Below are 15,483 nucleotides of genomic sequence, written 5' to 3'. Positions count from 1 at the left end.
CCAAAAAGCCCAAACCACTGGTATAAACCTCACCCTGAATAGAATTAATATGACACCAAAGAATACTCCACCGGCTATTACTTAAAAACAGGATTAACTTTCAAACCCTTTCTGACCTTCAAATCCTTCAGTGACAAGCCACCCACCAACCTGCAAAGCAAAACAAAAAATATAAACTACTTCTGAACACTTACGATCCAGGAGTCACACCTTGCTGTGCACTAACAAATGTATCTGCACATCTCAGTAGATGGACCCCACCTGTGGAACTGCATGCTTCCATAACAGCACAACACTAATAACCTTATCACTTTAAGAAAACAGCTGAAAACATACATCTACTAAAACATACTCCTTCCAGCATGGTCTTGCCTCACTCTCCTATTCTCTGAGAGTTCAGAAGCAACTAAGGTATGCAGTGTGAGCTTAACAAATCTATGTACGTTACTAATCAGGACGTCTTACAGTTTACCTTAACAGGGTCAATCATTGTATGTTCACTTAAGGCATGATATTGATGTTTATAAATGCAAAAGAATAATGAACCTTTTACAAATCTATATTGGCTGCTGGGTAGTGTGTTTCCAGTGTGTATGCCTCCACAAGGTCTCCACCTCTCATCACATTCTACTTTGCTAGGATTGCAGATGCGTTCATCAACACTTACTCCTATGAGCCCAAAAGACCTTCAAATCTTATTTCTTCAGGTGCACAAAAACTTTCTTGTACGCTCCACGAGAGGCATGAACTCCTTCAATTTCTGCAATAAGAGTGCCACAACAACCTTTCCTCACGACCTGCTCTAATCTGAGAGTAAAACACCACGCAAACACCCTTATGTTGTATAGGGCACAAATACTTGCTTAAAGCCTTACTTCAAAGGGTTGCATAACTCTTTCTCCGCTAGATGGGACTTGTTTCTTTAGGGTTTGATGCACTGAGTATGATAACTGCACACATGATCCAATTTATCGATTTTCCAGAATACACTAGACTACTCTTAGTACAGAGTGCCTCATTTAATCAAGTGAGCCTTAAGTGCTATGATTTGAAGTGTAGATTAGCATTAACTTCATAAAAATTTTGAAGTGTAACAGTGTTCCCTTGGGTTTTGCAACAAAGTGTTCCCTTGGATTTTAAAACAAAGTTTCCCCTTGAGTTCTGTTCTTTTATAGTGTCCACTTTCATGCTGGTGGGGATTAGATAGTGCCCTGCCTCCGTACTCCCAATTAAAATAGTGGCAAAAAGATGAAGGGAGAGACCTCCAACAGTTATTTTACTCCACCTTTCATTCGGTTACCATACACCCCTGGGCAGCAAAGTTTGTGGTAGAATCATTGGTCAGAGCATCTTCTCTTCGTATGTCTTTGGAAGACTGGGAAAGAACTGGAGCGTTCACCAGGGTCTTTGAACACCTCTAGGGAACGTTAGTTGTATATTTACGTATGATGGTTATTTTTGCAAAAGCTCAAATTACCTGCCTTGACCAGCAATAGTTAATGAGACAATGATGAAAAACAAAAGGGTAAATTATATTTCATAGCATAATTGTGCATTTGTGTTGTATGTGATTCTGTAGTGAATGGATGTTGAGTATACCACTGTTAAACTATATGCTGCCAAGCTGTGTGATTGCTTCACTGTTCCATAAAAAATTAACACTCTAAATGATTTGTATCTTATTTGCCTCGTAGGCTATGTGTAGAGTGTACCTAATATACTTGTGTGCTGGCAAGTATGTGCATATTTGACTTAAGGTGGTCCCTCAAAACTCAGAGTCTTCTACCAGAACTTGACACTAGTGTATCAGATTCTATGTTTTAATTATCAGTGTGTGTTTCGTTTAGAAAGTAGAATTGCCAGGTTATATAATGATATAGTAGCATTTTGTCGAAAAGACATGTATTTAAATCATTGCATGTTTTCCTTAATTGTTGTATTGTTTGCTCTGCCAGACAAACATTTACTTCTTGTTTTTCACTTTTTGTATAAATAATAAATATTTTTTTCTCTAATATTTTCTCACAAAACAGTGTAAAGAATTTCACTGACACCACATCAAAGATACTTCTAAGCACTATAGGAAACATTGTTAAGGAATTGCAATATTAACTTGTAATGTGTTTTTCCGCAAGAAGCAGCCTTCACACTGGTTCTTCGACTTGCAGCATTACATTTCGTTATTTTTTCCACATTATCTCATTTGCCTTTTCTTTATTTTTGTCCTTTTTTCAGACATTTGGCCTTTCTCCATTTTCTTTGCTTTGCCAAATAAGATTTATTCTCCAAGCACTCCTGCATTTTTGTTCCTTTATGTCGTTTCCATTCCCTTGTCATTTTCATCTTCTACCTGTCTCTCTGCCTATTTACTGATTTTCTGTGATTGTAGTATTTCTTTTTGCAGACCATTTTCTTTGCCTGCAAATGCACCTTTTCCGTCAAGCAGTAAGCTATTAAATGTGCAAAACGTCCCCACTCTTTATTACTGGGTAACCATCTCCCACACATGCGACTTGTCTTATATTCCTTTAACGTGATTTGATCTTCAGTTTAAGGTATTACGTGCAGGTGGCTTATGGTCATTTAAGTTTTTTAATTTTCTTCATTCATGTCTCATTTGTTCTAGTTCCTCATGTAATATGTCCGTAGCCTGGTTACTGTTATGAGAGAACCAGAAACTTGATACTTCTTTTTCCTCTTGCAGTAAAGTTATGGTTTATACAGTTCCAGCAACGTGTCATGTGCCTTCAGAAGTTTACGTTTGTTCATCTTGGCCTAATATTGGATCATGTGTAATTGTTGTGGTTTGTTTTTTGTCCTTGTCAACAAAGTTATCAACCTCAGCAAGTCTGAGGGATACTTGTGACATTTTATTATTTCTTTTGGCTAGGAACATTTTGCATTAAAATGTTCAAAACTTTACATGCTCTCCTTTATTTTGTGTCCGTTTCACTCTTCGTTAAAGTAGAATCAGTAGTATTCGCCATTAGATTCCATCCATGTATAATAACATTACAATCGGATTCCATGTCTTTGCGAATCTAAAACCATCCAGTAGTGCACTATGTGTCTTAAATGTTTTCAGTATCTTCCTTATCGGCAATCATACGGTGCTCCTAAATTGTTCTTGCTCATCCAAATGACATTTTTTAGTTGAAAAATGTTACTATGTTGGTTTTCTTTGTTGCTCATCTTCTGGGCATTTTTAGTTTGGTGGCTGGAATTTTCTTCTTCCCATCTGATATTGTAGCCTGTAATCTTTTTTATCATTTTGGCTAAGTGTTCATCGTTCATGTTTTTTAAGTTCAGCAAATGAAGAACCAGTGCTACGTAAGCTCCCGTTTTCCTCAAGGAGAGATTGGATAGATTGTGCTAAACATAAATTATATCAAAACTCAAGTTGAAATTTGTTAGTGGTAAATTTGCAATTGGTGACTGGCGACTGGCTGGACATATTTTGGTAAATTATACACTTTACCACTACAGAATCTCCTGCCGGAAAATCTGATTTTGAACTAAGAAATATCAGAAAACATAATTCTGCCTATACTGAATAAGGCAATGAAGTTGAATCAATATATTTGTGGTTAGCCTCTGTCCATTTGTGATTCTGTTATGGGACTAATATAACTGCACTTCAAAGTAAGTTAAGTTAAAGCAACCTGGCCCACATTAGTTGATTTGATGCAGCTGGGCTGAGAAAGATGTACCATTGTCATCAGTTCTTTGGAGTTGAGAAATGCATTTGTATAATTCATCTAGTGGATGTTAAGAGCTCTCTGAAAATATCTATTGCAAAACGCATAAGGCGAGAGCAAGCATAAATTGTATTTTCAATTTGTCTTTTTGAATTTGAAGATGTCGACTTTTGCCCTCAGCCTGTCTATTTCATCTAGAAATAAATAACAGGTTGCAGAATATATTCTGTTTTATTCACCAGTGCGTGCCCATTGAAGATCTGTGATTGCTAGTGACCACTAGAGAACTGCGTATTTCTCTTCAACTTAAGAAATTGGCAAAGGTCATTAATTTTGAGGTGTAGGTAAAGATAGATATTACTATGCCTTTCATATAATCTTGGCAATTAATAGTGTTGTCCTTTTGTTATGGTCTGTATTGTCCCTACAGTTTGACGTAACCAGAGGTAATGTAGGACATTAAAAAATGTCACCCTTGCAAAATTGTTCTCAGATGAATTCATCAGTTATCTTTAGGCAGTTTACCTGCTGTGTAATACAGCAGGTTTTCTCTCAAAGTAGTTGGACCAGGAGGCCGCATTTACTTCCTTTGAGGGGGAGGGGCCCAACACTAATCCTGGTGATGTGTCTTTAATGGCATGCTGTGGAGATGTGTGATTACTAACACCCCCTCCCCGCCTTTCTAGGGTCGCAGTGCACTGGGCTGTTCAGCACCACAGTGCTGGGAGGCTCCTCCAGCGCACCAAATCTCCAGGACTACGCGCGCAGTCACCGCAAAAAACTCAGCGCAGCAGCCAGCCTGAATTACAAAGACGGTACGTGTTTTCGAAACCAGCTGTGTTCTGACTGCCAGTGCTCCGGTGTGCTATAATTGTCAGTCATTGGAAAGGCACACCATTCCTGCCTGGCAACAGAGATCATGAACTTTGCTGTCTGCCAGTATCCAGGAAGAATTCTTTGCTTAGCCTTTGAAGAAGCAGCGGGCTCTTGGACATTGCGTATGTTCACATGGGGGATCAATTCATGGTGGAGGTATAGCAATTTCCTGTTTCTTTCACCGTAGAGCTAATGGTGGAGGGATGCAAACATATTGTACAGGCATTTCTACTGAGCACAAGTGGAAACCATTTTGTTACTGTGTACAGGTGAGTGAAACAGACTTTAAAAGACCTAAAAATCATGAACACTGGAAAGTTGAGAGCTTAGATAGATGTCTGTAATATATAGAATACACAATGAGAAAAGGAAAAACAAAAGTGTTGACAATGTGAATGTATAAATTCAGGACAGATGTGGCTTTGGAACTATAAATTCATGAAACTAAAGTAATGTAGATCATAGAAAACTAAGGTAAAAATAATTTTAAATGGTTGTAGTTACTTCTTGGTGAAGTAGGCAAGAGTGTTTCTTCTAATTGAGAAGGGATGTGGGAATATCAGGTTGAACTGAGCAGAAGTCTTCCTTCGACTTGATGAGCAGAAGGTGAAAATCATAATATACTCTGGTTATATTATGCTTTCATTGATGACATGAAGATTAATATGCTTTACTAAGAGAGGAAGAAAAAGCAGATGTGAAGGACAGAAAGTTCATCAAAAGGACTAAAGCAGCAGGTATCAGATTCCTCCTACAGCACGATCAGTCTAGAGATGCGGGTACAACAATGTCAAGCTTCGGTTAAAAGGCTCATCAGAATCCCACAAAATACAATACATAACAAACTAATTTAATGAAAAAAATTCTAGATTAACGGAGGTTGCATGCCTTTTGAAGATTGTTTTCTACTGCTAGAAGAGGTCTGAGAGACGAGGGTCTTATAATTTTTTCTCATGTTAAATCAGCTGATTACGATCTTCATGACTTGTGAGTTGTATAAGAGTATGTTTGGTTAGCAATATATATTTGGCCTTCTGTTGGTTGCATCAAGTTGACAGTTTCTGGTTTATACACTCAACTGTTTTCAGAGGCTGTACTTATATCAATGTTCTAAGATATTACTCTTGCTTTCTGCTTACTTACATCAAGCAGTGTATTACATATCTTGGCAAACTGTAATTTGCCCTAATCCTTTTAATGCAATTAAGATTATGAAAAGGTCAAGCTATATTGACTTGACTTTGCCAGCTACAGAGGTTTACCTTATATCCCCTATGCAGAACTGACTGAGAGCTTCTTTCTGACCTCGCTGAGTTATGCTTCTTCTAACTCCTCAAACTCCTCATGTATATTGCCTAAAGGTTTGGAACCTTTTTTAGAAAAAGTCCAAAACAGTGCCTGGCAACGTTTTCAGGGTGGCACAATGTTTCATGTGCCACAGCCATATATATTCAAACCAGTGCATGAGTCTCCATGCTGATATGTACTGTGATACCTTTAGGCTTTGTACATTAATAATTTTAATTAGATTTTTCTATTAGGTCTTTATGCAGTATGTCCATAGACATTTAGTGGAGATAAGACAGCATAAATTTCAGCCCTAAACACATATTTGTGATTTTGCAAACCCCTAATGGGTGTAACTGCTTTTTTCACAGTTAATTGGCCAGTGCAAGTGGGGTAAATGTGTTTTGGGTCAGGAAATATATTCAAATATTTTTTTCATTAATGTTGCTTGGAAACAAATGTCAAAAAAGTGGTAATCATATTTGTTTCTAATTCTACAGGTAGGCTGTATTATAGATGAAAACTTTAAAGTGGTTTTACATTTGTCCTGTACACATCCTGTTTCTTGTTTCTATCTTATTTTCTTTAGATTTTGTTATTGGTTGCTTGCACGTTCTTTAATGCCTAGACAGTAATCGGTATTGGTTACAATGTGTATGATAAGTAGGGTCACCAGTCATTCCGGATTTGCCGGGGCAGTCACGTTTTTTTCACCAGCTGGCCCAGCAGATTTAACCAAATCTGGCTCATGTCCCGGTTTTTAGAGGGGGATGACTAAAAACAGCGTGAGGGACTTTTTTAGGTATTCTAAAGCTGTGCTAGTTATCAGCTGTTAAAAGTCAGCAATTGAATTGCCAGATATGATGCTGGTTTTAAAAATTACGTTTTATTTATTTTCTTAATGCCTCTTTTGTGGTCCTATATTGAGAGCTGTCATTCTGCGCCGCTTCGTTGATATAAAATTTTTGTCCTTCTTCTATGTCTACAAAATGTCCCAGTTTTTGGTTCTCAAGATCTTGCCATCCTATGTATAGGCATCCTGAGATTTGTTTACTGTATTCCAATGAGATAGGCTCTCAGCTTAGTCTAGTAGGTATTTAGTTGAATAAGAGCAGTTAATGTTGTCTAGCTCTTAGCCCATATTTTTATTTAATACTTCATGGAAGAAACGCTACGTTTAATTTCTTTGAGAATCTTCCACTTTTAAGAATAAATCAATGCCAGCTCATGAGTTACTTTTTTGTAAGGCAACAGTCTTTAGCTGGTCGAAGGGATTCAGCTGTGTCAGTTGTGTTCATCCCCATTTAATCCTTTTGTCCAAATTAGCAGTAGACCATATAGCTGAGAATTGACGGTAGTGTAGTTGAATAAGTATGCGAGTGGCTTACACATGACTATGTTGACAACGATTCTAATTTCAAAGCTTAGGAGATCTGTAAATGTCTGATGAAATCTGGATGACCATTGGGCTGAGCATGACCAGCTTAAACATGTTGACCTGTGGATGTTGGAGCCAACAGAATCTCCCTATACATCGCACTCTGATTTTAATTTGTTAAAGGTGCCCTATAATTAAAGATGGTTGGGGTTCATCTGCAGGCTATTCTAAAACCATTCCATCAGATCCCTCCCAGGTCCTTACGACTAACATCAAAGTGCTCACTCCAAAAGTAGGATGGAGACCGCCCAGCAATAATAGAGGAGCCAGGCGCAAGACTCAATAATGAACCATACCACACATCTGTGTGGATGAGTCTTTTTCAAATTTAAGGACTAATGCTACATTTCTGCCATTAAATGGGTTTGATGTATTTTTTTTCCAGCAGAGGGCCCCCATATCATTATTTGAATTACTTTTGGGCATACCCACGACCAGGAATCCATCAAACAGGCATTTAAGAAATACTATAAAAAACAAGAGTTGGCAAAGGCAGTAGGTGTTGCCTTTATGAGCTATTGCCTATACCAATGGTCTAGCCACACTGCACGGCTTCCACAGCGCTGTGCACCGCGGCTATATTTTTTTTTTAAAAACAACAGATGCAAAAGCTTTTGACACAGCTATCTGCGTCAATTTGTAGGTGCACACAGCATGCATGCACGCAGGTACATTTTTTTCTTTTTAATCGGTGTTCCGAGTTGATTCGGTGACAAAAAAAGAAAATAAAACATGTTAGAGCATTTTTTTCTTAAAAGGGCAGTTAAGGGAAGCGGAAGCAACACAGGGGAGAGTCAGTGGAAATGGTGAAGCAGCATTACGAATTGTAAAGAAACACAGGGAAGGGCGAGGTGAAGCAGAAGCAACACAGGGGCTGAACAATGAAGTGAAGGAGTCGGTGGAGGTGGACACCAAGAAACAGTGGAGGGAATGCGAAAGTAAAAGGGGCAGGGGGGGAGTGAAAGCAGCATGGGATTTTAGGAAATAGCAACATTGAGGGCACGGTCTTGGGAGAAGCACACAGGTGAATTCAAGAGGGAACAAGATAGGGAGAAGCAGCTGGGTATCAGAGAGCAGCAAAGAGTGCTGGGGTAGAGAAATATACAACGAAGAGGAATCGAAAACACACACACTGTAATAAAGTGGTTCACGGAAGAGAAAAAAAGTACTGCTTGTAAAGCAAGTAGTGGAAGCATCAATGGCAGCCAATCAAGATGTTACAAAAGGCAGTTTTCCATGGGAGGGACATACAGAAGATTGAGAAACAGGGACACGAATAAGAAGTAGGCACATGAAAGTGACAAGGAAAGCCAACCAATAGGAAGCAATGGGTGGGCTCCAAGCCCCTTTGTGTTCTTGGTAAACCACAATATGCCTCACAACAAATAGCAGATGTGCAGTCTGCTCCAAGCCCCTTTGTGTTCTTGGTAAGCCACAATATGCCTCACAACAAATAGCAGATGTGCAGTCTGCTCCAAGCCCCTTTGTGTTCTTGGTAAGCCACAATATGCCTCACAACAAATATCAAATGTGCAGTCTAGTCGGCTCGACTCAAAACAATAAGGAAACAGGCCTTGTTCATCTTTGTAACCGGGAGATGGATGAACATTCTTATTTTCATCAGGTCCGCCTCTAGCAAGTTGAAGGCATGCTGTTTAAAGAACTCACAACACATAAACAGTCGGCATCCTTGCAAACCGAACTCCAAAATCTCGTTGACTGTGTCTTTTACCTTTCAGCTGTGTCATTGTCTAGAAATACCACATGCATACATCGATACACAGAACAGGGTGAGCTGTGTGATCCTGGACGCAGTTCGCGCTGCTGTGCCATTAATCCCCCGTATTGTAGAACCAAGAATAGGGTTTAGGAGTTGTTGAAATATTTTTTGCTCATACGCATTTCCTGGCTGCGGACATTTAAATGGACATTTAAATTGTTTTGCAGGTTGCTCAAATAATTTATTTGTTGTAGCAATATGTTTTTGTTATTCAGAAAAAATTGAAATAATAGTATTCCTCGCCGTATTACGAGGCAGGAAAGCTTTGTTTGTGGATACCGTTATCAGTAAAAAATAAAAATAAAATAAAACATCATACAACCATCTTTCATTCCATTCCTTGTAGTTGACTGCTCGTGAATCAGACCACTCTGAGTAGCAAGATGCCATCAAAACGTGCTCGTGTTTAAACAGAGTTGTCCTTCCACCATATATCTCGCCTGCGAAACCCGATTGAACATTAACAGAAAATATATATTATTTTATTATTTAATTGATGGAAGAAGTTTTGAGTCTAGAGAGAGGCTGCATTTGTCTGTCCAATGCAGATTTGAAACAAGTCTGAGAAGAGTCTCTTTATTGTGATAGGGTAATGGGATTAGCATAGGTCAAGGATACAGACATTGCCAGCAGGGCACCTTCTGTATTTTAAACCTGGCTTTCTGTCGTGCTTGTATGTGTTTGTGTGTGTGTGTGTGTGTTTGTGCTTGCAGGCTCAGGAATGTTAATGCAAATGCTTTTTTTTATTTCCTCAGAACTGTTGTCTATGCCAGCCGTAAAACGATTTTCTGTGTCGTTTGCAAAGCATCCGACTAATGGTACGTTAGCTTTTTTGATTTGAAGTGTTCACTCACACTATTAACCCCATTTTCACTTTTTTGCGTTTTTCCTCATTGTCTGGACGACACATTTCGATATTGTAATGTGGCCCTCGTTCTCTATCATCTTTCCCCTTTTTGAGTGTGTGTTGTTGTCCGATCGTGCCTTTCACTCCCCATCATTTTATCATGGGCGACTTTAGTGTCCCCTCACCTGTCAGTATCTGCAGCGAGAGCACACGGTCTGTATGCTTTGTAGCTGGTGAATGCCCCACCATCGGGTTAGTAAATCCACTAGTCTGTTATCTCACTACACTTTTTGCTGAGAAATATTTTACCTAGATTAAAAGGAAAATAGGGCCATTAAAAAAAAAAGCTGGCTAAAAACTTAACCTCGTAATGCCAGCATAAGCAGATAAATAAAAAAAAAAAACAGAACATAACTTGAAAGCAAGGCGAGGAGGCTGCACGTAGGTGTGATCTCCCAGGTTTCATTGCTCTTGTGATGTGTAAATAGCCGTTGAAAAATATCAGTATCTAGTGTTTTCCCGCTTGGCAGCTTTTTAACCGTAAAGTAACACTATTTTTTTTTATTGGTTGAAAGCTGTTTTTGTTGCTTGTTAAAAGCACAGGCTCACCAAAATGTAAAATCTATCATAAAAGGCACCCCTCACCGTGGGTGCTTTCGTTTCACATGTTATTCACACAGTAGCCAAGGATGTCCCTAATAATACCTGTCTAAACCCAGGAAGGTGTCTTTTCGTTTTTTTTCTGAAGACATCTGACTGCAGCTTTATTCAGAAATTTGGCCTCTGGGCACTGGGTCAAAAACCCCATTGTTGCTGGAAAGAAAGATTTCTAACTGTGTTGTATTTCAGTTCATTTTTGAAGATCCATTTTCCGGTTGAGATTGTAGCCATAAATAACCAGAATCCGCATTGAAAGATGTGAAAAAAAAATGAACTGATGTCACCCCACAGGGCTGGTGCTTATATGCGGCTCTACCTAGCAGCGCAGGAAAGCGTTGCAGGAAAAAGTTTCTGTATCTGGTCTGGTACCTGGGAAATATTCTAAGGTGAGGAATCTGCAGTTAGAAATAGCCATCAAGCTAATTTTTACCTCCAATAAACAGAAGCAGAGGTTCCTCAACCTCTTCTAGTAGGATGTTACTCACATTTCAACCACTAGGCATCTCAAGTACACAGTTGTGAGCAAATACAAGTGTTTATAACAATATAATTATTTGAAAATGCAGTTTCCAGCTTTAAATAAGTCACTACGTTATACATTCTAAACAATATGCCCTCAGCTAATTTTCCTATTAAAATCATTTTAGAAAAAAACGGTTGTCTGTAACCCATAACATTACTATGTGAAGCAATACAGAATGATTACAGATTTGTTAAACCAAGTGAACCTGCTTCCATGCTCCATGTTACCTTTTATAATCCATTACAACCTAATGTCAGGCCTTCTGATCCATATTTCCATTATTATTGGCATCAATCACTACTTCAAAAATGAAGATAAAAGTCATAACCTATCTTCTCAAAATGTGCATTGTGTGTGTTTGCTGTGCTGTTTGTATGTATGTATGTATATGTATTGTGTTTTTGTGAGTGTCTGAAGCTATTGTTGCAATTCACTTGTACCGTATCTGCTTAACAATGCTACTAACATGACTACTCTTTCAATAGTTATGTTGTAATGGTGATGGGAATAGCTATTTTGTGAAGTCTGTCAAACAAATCACCCAGCAAGCATTATAGCTTCTGTGGCTCGAGAATATGCTCAAGGGTGAAGAGTTTCAGAGAAATCGAGGTGTGTTATAGAGGTGGTGTATCTTACTAATTTTTAATTTTCAAATATTTGGTGGCAGGATTTTCCATTTGGACATTTTTTTTCTTTAAAAGCTGTAATTTCAGTGTTCTTTAAAATTGCAGCAGTTTTTATTATTCTGTTGGGTCCTGCCCAAAAACTACTCAATGACTGCTGCTGGCCTCATCTGACATGTCGGTAGGTGTGATGTCTAGTGAACACTATGTTTTTCTCAATATTAAGAGGTGTTTTACCTTTCACTCCCTTTGTAGGTTTAAGTAACTGAACACTAGTTACATAAGTGTGCGTGGAAACAAGGTGACGGGTTAAATGTTGGTCTATGTAAATGGCAAATAGGTTTCATTGGCACCTTCAGTTTTCCTTAATATAGACCCAATTTCCACTAAGAGTAATCTGGGCACCCAGGTTAATACATCTTGGTACAAATTCAAAATGAATCTATGTGGCAGTGGTGCATATTGTACTGTCTGCGTCATTAATAAATACATGGACACAGCAGCAACCCATCTGGTGCACTTGATCATTTAGCAAAATCAGAGATATGAACCACCTGATTACTGACCATTTGCTTTCTGTTGAACTTCATTATCAAGTGGAAATTGTGCTTTCTTGAAACTTACTAACCATATATATTTAGTCATCTGTGATTTCTCAGTTAAAGCACCAACACAGATTTCCATCAAACTGTATTGGATTAGTAATACAATCTTCTCTGCTCTTGATACTGTTTTTGTTTCTTATTTTGATTGACTATCTCATACTATTGCCAAAAACATTGTATTTAGCAGACATTACTTTACTTATGTGTCACCTCTTCTTCCCTTTTCTGTTTGAGGGTTTAGAAGACCGAGAAGAATTGTGTAATGGAAAGATTTATCAATAACACATCACATACTTGGACTTAGCGGAGTTTTGGTGAAAAGCTGATGTTGGCCACCTACGTATAGAATTTGAGTTTCAGCCTCTTTCAGTCCTTTTTAGTTTTTTAAGCTCATTAGACAAGTCCCACTTCAAAATAAAGTTTAATAAAAATTTCAGTTTGTTCCCAGAATCAGATTATTCTAGCTTACATGCTAGATAGTTTTCGTTTCTTATTTCTACTCAGGACACATGTCTAGGTAGCTGGACTATCAGTGCCCCAGTTTTTCTCAGTCTTACCAGCCATGTTTCAGCTTAATTGCTGTTTCATTGATAGGCCTATACTATTTGTTGAAATCCCATTAATGATTCTCCACAGGATGGTTGTGTATCCCTTGTCTTTATAAATACACTCTAGAAATTGGCAAAGATGATAATTTAAAGTGCAGATTTCCACTGGTAGACACAATTGCTGGAAATATTATTCAAGGGTACAACAGTAGCTTTTCAATCTTAATGTTGGAGCTTCAAATTATGCTTGATGTCATAGCAAATGGACAACCCCATATCTAGGTCATAGTGATTGATTCTCAAGGTTTGTGGATGAATTAGGCCATTTTTATTCAGAAGGACCTGAATTTGGTAGGTACTGAAGGATACGTTTTCTCAACATCAATTAGAGGTTGGATGGATAATGGCACAGATAGCTGCGTACGTGTAACACCCATAAAAATGTGAGCTTTTTCATAAACCAAAAGATCAAACAGTCTCTTCTTAAGACTCTCCTTATTTGCTGGCTGAGCATAAAACCTCCTTTCAAAAATAACTGTGTGGCCCAATTTAAAAAGTACCCAATTTTAAAAAGCGAAATAATGACATACTTGCTTTCCATGCATATGAATCAAATATATTATTAATTTAACATTTATGGACGGAAAGAACACAAGCTGTTGGCTTAGGACCTTATTCCTCAGATGCCCACAAACCTATCTGCGAAGTGCCTCAAGGTTCATCGTTCAGTCCCACTCTCTTTAACGTATACATTATCCCTCTGCCCAATGTCATCCAAACATGTGAAATCGACATCCTCTTCTATGTCAATTACACACAACTCCTACTCTCCTTCTAAAACAAGACCCCGAACAAAGGAAACAAGTTCACTGCCTGCATAACTAAAGTCGCTAACTGATTGAAAGCCAACTGTCTCAAGCTCTTCAGCAAGCACACCTTGCCATGGGACTCCAACCAGAGGTCAGCCAAGCCAAGAACCACACCCATGCCATGAACCTTAGAATAATCATCAACAGCAATCTGGACAAGACTGCACAAGTCAAAACCTTCATTGCTTCCTGCTTACACACCCTGAAGATGCTGAGGTAGATCTTCAAATGGCCCCTATGCAACACTAGAAAAACTGTCACTCACACCCTTGTCACCAGCAAGTTGGACTATGGGAACAATTTATACGCCGGGATCATCAAACAACTCACTACTGTAGAAGACTGCAAACCATCCAGAACTCGGCAGCCACACTCATCCTCAGCCTCCCTCATAGAACTCGCATCACACCACACCTCAGGAAACTCCACTGGTTACTAATACCCAGTGCACTGAATTCAGACTCCTCATACACATACTCAACAGACTACCCTACTCAGGCCCCACCAACTTGAACTGTTGCATCTCCTTCCACCAACCACCCAGATACCTCAGCTCCACAGGATTCCTACTCACACACATTTGACGCGTTCACAGAACCAGATCAGGAGGACTGGTGTTCATCTACATCTCTCCTAATGTATGGAACCGCCTCCCACTCAACATCAGAGCCTGCTTCTTTCTTCTTTAATTCCAGAAGAAGCTGAAAACTTGGTTTTTCAATTAACCTACCTATCTTAGGCAAGGCTAGGTACACACACCTGCTCAGTTCAAGGGTACCCTTCTGGGTGCACTTTACAAATACTCATAGAATAACAGAGAAGTTAATAAAGCTAAAGCAAAAGGACACTAACCCATGTTTATTATTTAGTTGTCTACACTAGACAAGGCAACAATAAATAGTAAAAGTGCTGTATAGGAAGAAGGCAAAGTTGACAATAAGTAGAGATAGTCTTGTTGGTGCAGTACATGTTACATTTGACGAGTTTACCTTGATAGCTTGATTCTTCTAGAAGTTTTTAACATAACTAAGAAGAACAGTCTTGTGTTTGTCACCCCACTCTCAATGCAGTTTGGGGGTGCAGTTCTTCAGGCACATTACACTGGTGAACATTTCTGCATTGGTTCTTTACTACATTCATGTCTGGACCCTCTGGTAAAGTTCTCAACCAATGCTCTTTGATCTTTCAAACATTAGTCTCAATTTATGGTGTCAGTCCACTCGTGGAATTGTGTCAGCGTGATGCATTCACAAGTTAATTATTGAAGTCGAGTTGGCTTGCCAAAGAGCAAGTGAAAGCCACTGCAATTTTTTAACAACTGTACCAATAGAACTTGCGTTTTAATCGGTTCAGATATTATTTTGACTACAGCATTCAGCACCGTGTTCGAGGAAACCAAGAAGAACTTGGGTACAGCTGTAGAAATAGGTTTTCCAGAATCCAACCTGAATCACGACTGGAACATGAACATTAATGACTTTTAATGACCCTGAAATTGCGTCTGTAGCACATACCTTTATTTTGCACATCGGATACCTGTAAACGATTAGGCGATTTCTATGTCTGGATGAATTAAAGACGACATTCCATGACAGGAGTTGTTTGTCCATCACGCTGTGCATCTGCAAGCTGTAAGCAGTGCATGTTGAGTGACTCCTTAGTAGTGGGAGAAGGATTGACTATTGAAAAGAGACCTTGTTGCAAAAAATGTAAGTAACAGTTTTTAAAG

The 15,483-nt window shown here is 38.8% G+C and overlaps 1 protein-coding gene across 14 annotated transcripts in view; it reads left to right on the top strand.

Annotated features, from left to right (window-relative positions):
• Window positions 1-15,483, top strand: part of PPIP5K1 (diphosphoinositol pentakisphosphate kinase 1) — a 1,126,642-nt gene that overhangs the window by 950,913 nt on the left and 160,246 nt on the right. For 4 of the 14 annotated variants that reach the window (XM_069222618.1, XM_069222612.1, XM_069222613.1 and 1 more), the window contains 2 exons: window positions 4,385-4,513; window positions 9,835-9,897. The exons of 4 other annotated variants lie outside the window; for them this stretch is intronic. In XM_069222618.1, coding sequence (XP_069078719.1) covers window positions 4,385-4,513; window positions 9,835-9,897 — 192 coding nt within the window. The remainder of the gene's footprint in view (window positions 1-4,384; window positions 4,514-9,834; window positions 9,898-15,483) is intronic. 6 more of the 14 variants (XM_069222621.1, XM_069222622.1, XM_069222615.1 and 3 more) reach the window with 2 other exon arrangements.

Source organism: Pleurodeles waltl, chromosome 3_1 (assembly GCF_031143425.1).
Source record: "Pleurodeles waltl isolate 20211129_DDA chromosome 3_1, aPleWal1.hap1.20221129, whole genome shotgun sequence".
In the NCBI taxonomy this organism is placed as follows: domain Eukaryota; kingdom Metazoa; phylum Chordata; class Amphibia; order Caudata; family Salamandridae; genus Pleurodeles; species Pleurodeles waltl.
The sequence above is the reverse complement of the archived record's forward strand: the minus strand, read 5'-3'. Positions and strand labels throughout refer to the sequence as shown.